This window comes from Rhodamnia argentea, chromosome 10 (genome assembly GCF_020921035.1).
Source record: "Rhodamnia argentea isolate NSW1041297 chromosome 10, ASM2092103v1, whole genome shotgun sequence".
NCBI classification, from domain to species: domain Eukaryota; kingdom Viridiplantae; phylum Streptophyta; class Magnoliopsida; order Myrtales; family Myrtaceae; genus Rhodamnia; species Rhodamnia argentea.
Genome location: NC_063159.1, coordinates 23,422,382 through 23,431,715, shown reverse-complemented (window position 1 = coordinate 23,431,715; position 9,334 = coordinate 23,422,382). Strand labels below are relative to the sequence as shown.

The following is a 9,334-nucleotide window of genomic DNA, read 5'->3' as shown; positions in this document are numbered from 1 at the left end:
TACTTACCTTCGACTTCATCACGTACCTTGTCGAAGTGTAGCCACAAGTCCGATGTATTATCTCGGCCCTTCCGTTCCGGCTTATTTGCCGTTGACGTTTCTTCGACACCGGTGGGAGGATGAAGACTTTCTTGTGTTGGGATGTGCTCGACGTTCGGAATCGGGACATAGTTGATATTATCGTCGTCGTCTTCCCAACTTGCATACTCACGAGGATCATATTCGGGAATGGGATACTCGGAATCTCCCATAGCCATCTTGCCCTTGTCGGCATTTCCGCTTCCACTTGCCATTTTTGAGAGAATTGATCGGAAATCCGATTGAGAGAATTGAGTCGGGATTGAGAGAATTGGGAGAATTTGAGCGATTTGAGAGGATTTCAGAGAGAATTCGAGAGATTGTTCGGAGAATTTGTGACAAAAATGAAAAGGGAAGCATATGTATTTATAGGCAAGAATCATTTTTAATTCTTTTTTTTTTTTTATCTAAAGCAACGGCCCAAAGGAGATAAGAGGGGGGGAGGGGGAGGAGAGGGGGGCCGGGGCGAAGAGCCCAACGGCACTCGCCCCCGGCCCACTTATTTTTTTTTATTTTTTTATTTTTGGTTTTGTTTGTTGACGGTTCCGAACCGGCCTGGAATCGCCGATTCCAGGCCGGTTCCCACGTTTCCGGAACCGTGGGCCCGATCAACAGGCCGGTTCCGGGCCGATCAACGGGCCGGTTCCGGGCCCACGGGCCCAAATGGCCTCCTCTAGTTGTAGCAATTTAGAGTTTTTTTTTTTAATTTATGATTAACGAATTAATTTGGAATAAATTTATTGTTAGATAGTAATTCCCGTTGAGGCCCCCACATTGCCTCTTGACTCGACCGGAGCCCCCGCTCTATCGGCCACACCACGCAGCCTCCCACCACCGAGAGAGATCTCTCTCTGAAACTCGCGTGCTCGTCGGTGGATGCCAGTGGCGCCGCCAGGTTACGTCCCCATTTCTCGACTCTATCTCGGTAAGTCCCCTTACCCGCTCTTCCGACGGCGGGGACAATCAACTTCCGGCGGCTCTCGGTCGCTCCTTGGTGAAAAACAGACATCATCGGTTGCCTCGAGAAGATACGGTGGGACATGGAGGCAGTGGCGAGGATGGGGGCTTCGTCGGAACCTTCTATTTGGGGAGACATCGACCTCTGCGAGAGGTGAAGGGTTCGGTCGATTTCTTTTCATCGCCCTTTTCGATTTTGTTTTGCTCATGTCTCTCTCTCTCTCTCTCTCTCTCTCTCTTCTGAAATTCGCAGTTACCTGGTGTGCTCTATGTACGAGGAGGCGGCTTCATCGGCCTCCTCTGTTCTGGAGCGTCTGTGTCGGAACAAGAGTGATCTCATTGGAGAAGCAGGAGACGGTCTTTCGCAGCTGCATGACATGATGGAATCAGCTGGGATGGTGTTAGTGCAGTCTTTGAAAGAAATGGGGAGGTCCCGTATTTTCCCTTTCTTCTTGATTTCATTCATTCGTAATGAGTTTCCATCTGATGAGTGTGTACATGTTCTTTACGTGTTCTCTTAGTTTGATTAACACATGCATTTTGCAGCCTTCCCTGTCTAGTTCTTATCTGGGGTTATTTCATATCTCACGCCATTGGCATTGACAGAACTTTCTTATAAGCTTTAGAAGCAGATTTTCGTCTTTCAGTCTTTTTAGTTTAAAAAGCTGCGCATCAAACTGCTCATGAGAAAATTTTTCGGGTTTCTAATGGTAAAGTATATCGATACATCACTAGATCTTAGTACCAATGAGGGTCTTGTTATCGAGTGCCCTAGGAGCACTTGTTAGCTGCACTTTATTTGAAATGTTCCAATTACAAAGCACTGATCGTACAAAATGGGAGGACATGTAGTGCATTGGAAACTATAAAGTTTCCTTAGGCAGTTGCCACTCATTAACAAAATCTTTACAATATCAACAAGATCCTTACCTGTTCTGATCCATCAGTCAAGATTTTTAGTCCCCCTATTTTAGATTTTAACTCCTTGAAAGAACCACCGAGGCACATGGCCTGGTGGAAGGGGGAGGGGGAGATGAGGGGTTAGGAACAATTTCCGAGTTTGATAGTGGACGAAGGTACTCTTGACCTACATAGCACTTCTTCAACTAGCAAAAAAGATATTTGAAGGAAGCTTCATGGTGGACAATTTATTAACTGCACAATAGATAAGACGACTCATTTATGCAAAATCGCATGCTCGCTTTAGTTTTAGGGGGAAAGTTGAAATTGCACTATAACTTGTAGTATATTCTTGCAGGACTGCAGAAATTCTGCATAAGCTAACGGAATTGTGCGGTCCTGTTGCTGCCATCCCCATTGAAGTTCTCCAAATTGGGTAATTTAGTGTCCTCTTGCATTATGATGTTTCGATCACTACATGTTGAATAGTGCCTTTCCGTGGAATGGTTTCCATGGTTGTGTTGATGCTTTCCTGACCCTTTTGAAGATCAAAAGTGCAAAAGAAGTAAACAACAGTAAATACAATAAGCATTGGTTAAATTTTTGGAGTGTTTGCATTTGCTAGGTTAACATTGGTAGACTGAAGTCCTTCTTGAAGCTAGCGTGGCTACATTTCTCAACCTTTATATGCTTATCTTATTTGGGTTGTTGGGGTAAACCAGATCGTTGAAGGAATGCATACATGATATGAGGCCGATTTATGCTCATCTTATTTGGGTTCCTTTCTTTTGGAAAGCAAATATCTGGAGTTTTGTGTTCTTCATTGTTCTGTTTTTTTTCTTTCTTTTTGCATGATAATTTGTTTGTCTTTGGTCACTACGTTAGACAAACTACTAGGCTATTTGCCTATTGGGCAGTGGTTTTGTTTTGATGTTTTACCTGATTGTTAGATTCATATTTGGCCTGCTCCATTTACCAATTGTTGTTAATGAAACACACAGATCTTAAGAGGATTTAGGGAGATTGTATATGAAGTTGATGGGTTTATTGCATTTGTTCCTTAAGGCTTACACCAAGAGATACATGTTATTCAGGCCTCTAAACTTATTTGGATATTATATTTTCCAAATCCATCTCACGACCTTTAGGGGGATATCATCTGGCCTAACAAAAGGATTTTACATAACCGGCCCTGAACTTTCCCTTACATGCACTTTGCACCCTTTTGTTTCCAAATTATCCATTTGCACTGAGAGGTTTTAAGAAAACCGGCAGTCTATGCCTTGGTCTCTAATGTTATGAGGAAATTGTTAGCCAATGTTATAGGAATTAGAAGGTGTGAAGTAGAGGATGCAAAATGCTAATAAGGATAAACCTGAGGGCTTTTTTCTTTTTGTAAATTGCTTATCATTTGTACAAAGTTGACTATAAGTTGAAAGCCCTATGCAGAAGAGTTATAGAAAAGCATTAGAGTATTTTGACATCGCTTTGATTAAGTGCCTCAAGGTTTGTATAAACTCTTAAGTCCTAACTGCCGAAGACTTGACATGGTTTAATAATTTGGCACTTTGGTGCCATCTATATAAGTAAATGGTTAGGAGTATGCCACACTTAGATTGACCTAAACCCATTTACTAATGTACTTAAATTTGCAAAACAATGAATTATATGTCAACATTAGTTATAGCGCGTTTGTTGTTGTTTTGCAGCAACAAAAAGCTTTTCTTTTGTGCATTTCGCCGAAATTTAGAATTTTGTTCGAATCTTCAAATTTATGAAAATGCTCTATGTGAATTCATGTGTCAAACATTAGTTTGTTGTTAAAGTTTCAGGTTTTTTGGGTTAAAAAAAAGCCAAAGTGCTTGAGCTACAAGATTTAAAAGAATAAAAAGTAATAGGCAAGAGTCATTTCAATCCTTAGACATTATGAACTTTGAAGTTCCATACTCAATGTAGTTGAATTGTTATGGCTCCAATGACTTCTAATATCTATCTCATGGTTAATTTATTATAAAGGACGAGGGGCTGTTTTCTTCAATTTCAACAAATATAACGGGAGTGATTGTAGTTTATCCAAATCAGGGGGCGTTAGAGTTTTATACCCCGCCCTGCCCCACCCCGCCCTAGAGAGGTTATACAATGAAGTATATGTTGCTTAATTTGAAGCCTTGTGTCTTTTTCTACAAGAGCTGTATAGAGGTTCTTTTTTTTGGTAGTAGATCTGTATAGAGGTTGATAGAAGTAAAATAGAATAGAGATGAAACGAGTGCAGTATTGGAATACGTTCATTGAAGTTGTACATGTCATGTATTGATTTGGTGTATGCTACACACAATGCTTTTTTAGATGTGGCAACCACCCTACCCACTTGCGCCACATCCATAATGCAACTTGATGGTATATTCTTATTGGTAGTCAATATGTCAAATCAGCAGATGACATGGTCTATGACACCCACTAAATATCATCTCATGCACTCTATCTTAACTCTATTGCAGAATAAGACCTATGTTATGCTTGGTCTGTACAGTCCTCTTTTACCCAATTGTTGGTGTGATATTAGTATATATTGGAAGATGTGAGATTGGCAATAGTTAAGAACATTGATTTTGGGCTTTCTCTTCATCCTTTTAGTCTCTAAGAGCATCTTCGATTATCATGTTGAATGCAAGTTAGCTAACCTCTTTTACCACAACATGAGCTTCGCTTACTGGTGCAGTTTTGTATCAGGGCCTGTTTGCAGCTTTCAGAAGGTCTACCAGGGGTTAGAGAACTTCTAGAGGAGTTCCTTAGCAACTGGAGCTATGCGGATGGGAAATATTACAGTCCTGTCAATGCAGAGGCAAATGCTAATTGCACAGAAATTTGTGATGGACATTTTGTTTTGGCAGTTGATAAATATTTGGAGGTTGTTGACATTTATGCACTGACTTTACTGGCTAGAAACTTGGGTGAACTTGAACTGGCCATAAGTTGGGTTGAGAAAGCTGCATTGCCCAAGGATAAAAAGCAGGTATGAGAGATTTTGCAACCATATTCGTTAAGGGATGCTCATTTATGGAATTTGTGATCATTGATTATTGTTCAGCATGCTTGCAATTTTGATGATAAGTGAGCCTGGAGTATGCAATTTGCTTTCCATGTTTTCTTAACTTATTTGATTGCTGAAATCATAGCAAGAAATTGTGAAATAGGTGGAATTAATTTCTTTACAAATTAGTTTGAGATAAATTTTTTGGTATCATTGAAAATAATGGAAAAGGTGTATACTTCAGTCTTTTTTTTTTCCAGCTCCTCACATGTGATGACTACTGTATTGCAGGTTTAGTTAGGGCCATCTTCCATTAGTTCTTGTAGTAATGATGACGGGCCAGTAATGTGCTTGACAGTAGGTATGGATGTTAAAGTGGACATTCCACTTTATCCCATAATGTGGCAAAAGGAAATAATGTCATTAATCTCAACCAATGGAACGATATTCTTTGGGAGGAGTCTAGTTTCTCTTGTTTCTGTTTTGTCTTAATTAACATCCGTAGCCTTCTGGCTTTAATCTCAATCTGCCTTATGACATTAAGAATGGGATAATGGCATTTCACTGGGCTTGTCTTGTCTGATACAGATCTCATACCACCCTCTCTCTCCACACACACGCACACGCACATGCACATGCACACAATATTAAAAGTTTAGACCCATTGTTACATCTTAACGGTTGTTTGAAACAATTATCTATATTTGACAATGCAAAAGCATGGTGGTAGATTTGATCTTGGATAACCCTATTGGTCTGCCCAACTACTCGGACACAATTCATGCTCAGGTGAATCTAGGTTATAGAAGGCCTGATCTTGTTACTTAGAGCCAGATGGACCTTCTAGTGCGTTTCTTGCTTATCATGCATTGTGTGGTATATAGGGTTTTGTATTGATAAATTGGTGTCCACACTTGTGATGTTGGAGCAAATGTTAAGATATGTTTTGGATTCTGCTTGCCAGTTATTGATTCACATCAAAAAGAAGAAAAGGAAACACTGCAGCATACACTCTGAACTTTTTTTTACTCAAAATGTCCCAGTTTCTAGTTGTAGGCCGGTTTCTGATGTGAAAGGTGGTAGCCAGTCTCTAGGGGGTTGAACTTAGGACATGGACATCTTATCCTTAATAGACATGCAAAGAATTTATCATGTGTACTTGGGTCTTTAAGATGCATTCTCTGGTTAGGCTGATCCAGAATTTAGGCTGCTGATTTTACTGTTAATTTTCATGTTAGCAGTGATATAAATTTCATTAATCAGCTCCTTCCCATGTGATGTGTAGTATCTGAATAATTGATTGTGGGGTGATTCTAATATCACAGATGCTTACATACTGTTCAGCATATTTGCCAATAAATGATAAGAGCATCAGACGACTTGCCTTGTTTCTCAGTTCAATGAGTGAAGTACTCCATTGTTTGGCTACTAAAATCATTTCTGTGATGGCTTTCAATCGAAGAATGATGCTGCACTCTTGCACCAACTTGATTGAAATCAATTTTGGTTTAATAACCATATGATACTGTCCTTGATGCAGAAAATGTTAACGGTTTGTCATTTCAACTTGCAATTTGTAGGACTTGCTCAGAAGGTTGCATTCGTTATATGCTATCAAGGCCACTAGCTTATCACAAGGTCCCTCGTCACATAGGCTAAATGAGCATAAAGCTCCTTTAATAGGACAAGCGAATGTATCAGAAGAATCTATTAGATCCGTAGAACAGAAAAGCATGCCAAATGGAGAAGATGATCAGAAACTAGCAATGCTGAAGTTGTATGGACAAGGCAAGCCTTGTTTCTGGTTGTTTCGTTCAATCAATATGAGATTTGGCAATTATCGGTTAGTCCTACCTAACGGGAAGATCTTGCTGGGATGCTTGATGCTGCTCGCATTTTTCATTGTGCAAAGAAAGCGATCTGCCTTGAATAGGTAACTTGTCTCGGCCCTAATGCATTTTCATGGTACCGCTTCCTGTTTAAACTTGGTGATTTGCTGGCACCATCACAGAATGTATTTATGCATAACTTGCAAATACCAGCTCCTTGTAAAGTTAATGGTCATATACCTGTGTCCTACTTCAATATCGACCATTATGGATCTTTGCATGTAGGTGTGGTGTTGGTGGTCTCCTCTAAGATGGACCTCAGGCATGGATATATCTCCTAAAAGAATTGTCTATGTAGTATTTAGGTATCATCAGCAGGGGGACCGTCCTTAACATTTATTCTCAAGTTCTACAGGTGTTCTCGGAAGTCACGCATACATGCTTGTAAGTCAGTGCACTTTCAACGTGCCAGTCAAAAGTAAACCATAGGGTTTAGGGTATGTGCACTATGGAGTGTATGCTGCTCCATAAACTCATAGGATCCATTTATACGAAACTATGCAAAAAACTGGCGTTTGGTATCTCAAGAATCAACATTTTTCCTCCCAGACTACTAGAGCTGAAGTGCAAGGAGTACAATTTAAGTCACCAAAACAGCTTCTTTGGAAAAGCAGTGGTAAGGCTGCATACATTAACCCCACCCCATGCCCCCACTGTGTGGGGAGCCTTGTGGCGTTGGATGCCCTTTGTCTGCTGGACCAGTCAATTGCCATCTAATTTAGACATGTTGACTGACGTGATCTCTGAAAATGATCTTCATCCTGCCAATTGCCTAAGAAGCTGAACTGCAAAGAGGAAAGTTTTCTGAAAACAGCTTTTAGTGACTGATGATCTAATTTAGACATATCCACAGATGATGTTTGCATTCTCTTGGTGGAATCAGTTGAATGTTCTAAACCACTTTGTGAAGAAGGTTGGCTGGTTAAGCCTTTTTTTTTTAACCGTGTTACAGGGCTAGTGTTTGGGAACCCATTTCTAATTTTGGTATAAAGTGGATTTTTTTTTATATTTTTTTTTTAGAGAGAGAGAGAGAGAGAGAGAGAGAGGTATTAAATTTCTGAAAGCCGCCTCAAGTGTTTTTATTGAACTGCTTGTTAGGGACGTGTTTTCTGAGACGAATTATTCGTGATTTCAGGTACATCAAGAGACGGGCAGTGGCACTGAAGGATGCTTTGGTAGATTTTTGGCATCTCGCATTTTCTTACCAAGTGAACCCCTTAGCAGCCGTTCGACCCCCTGCTTCCATGCCCGCCCGGCCATAAGAATTGTGGGGGCTATCTGATTCAAGGAGGAGGTCTCTTCTCCTTTATCACCAGGATGTTGTCTGCGACTCTAATGCAAAGAGATTTCGCGCCTCCTTTTCAACAAATTTACTCTTCAGACAATGACAGCGGATGTTGTGTTTAGATAGAGAATTGTTGCCTCTCCTTGTACTTTTCTTTTTTGTCTATGTGTCAGTTCTAACCAAAAAAGAAAAGGTGACTATAAACTGCGAGAAACGTAGCAAGGCTTGTTGTACGTTGTACGTATTCCATCGAGCTACCTTCGTAATCTCAATGGTCAGTATAATGTCTTGTGTTCATGGTACCGACAACCAAAATACTTATTAGGAGAACAACCAAAGAACCGCGGTAAAATCTTGACAATGGAAAATTTCGAAGAAGGGACTGAAATATAACCGTTTCAGAAAAGGTTTCAAAATGATTTTATCTCAAATAAGAGTTGAAAATATCCAAGTTAGCTTCGACTGTGAACTTGTTGTCGTGTCAAATGTTTGCCATAGGAATTTGCCAATCGGCCTTTCCTATGGTGAAAGCAGGGGTAATTTTGTCAAAAATTTGCAACTGGGTTAAAAAAAAGGGTAAAAATCCTAAAAAATAGAAAATGGATGATACCACAAAAAATCATAAATTGATATACTCTTGTTGCATTTACTCAAAATTAATTTTTATATAATAAAAAATCTCAAATCAGTACAACCAAGGTGCCACATGTACTCCAAATTATAGTAAATCTGTGGTTTTTTTTGGAAGTAAATGTGGCATGTGTTTAACTAGTTTAGGGTACACGTGATAGGAGGGTTTTTAGTGACACAAAAATTACTTTGGAGTAAATATGGCACGATTGTACCAATTTAGGATTTTGGTGGAATTAACCTAAACAAAAATCATCCCAAATTGAATTTGAGTTATTCATGGATTCCTCCGTTGTCCTATGTTTGAACTCTCGCTGCGTCGACGCCAAGTCCGTTTGAGACTAAATTTGGGTCCGTCGACCCAAAAGCAACCCTGAATTCTGGTTCATGTTGTCTCCACTGTCCTGATGCCTCAAGTCCATTGCCCGATAGCAAATTGCTCCTTGCTCCTTTCAAGTCTGTCGTCACAAGCTCCATGCTCAAACTGAAGGAGCATGAGTGTCTAATTCTGTCTAAGGAGTTCAGAGAGGCCTGAGTTCTTCAATCCCAGCTCAAGGGTTGTCA

General features: G+C 40.1%; 1 protein-coding gene across 1 annotated transcript; it reads left to right on the top strand.

Annotated features, from left to right (window-relative positions):
- Positions 1-915: 915 nt before the first annotated feature.
- LOC115735071 (protein APEM9) lies at positions 916-8,346 on the top strand. Its single transcript, XM_030666125.2, has 6 exons — positions 916-1,189; positions 1,289-1,465; positions 2,294-2,371; positions 4,666-4,948; positions 6,547-6,899; positions 7,991-8,346. Exons 1-6 carry the CDS (start codon positions 1,119-1,121, stop codon positions 8,115-8,117), a joined length of 1,089 nt encoding a protein of 362 aa, XP_030521985.1. The 5' UTR covers positions 916-1,118; the 3' UTR covers positions 8,118-8,346.
- The last annotated feature ends 988 nt before the right edge of the window (positions 8,347-9,334 follow it).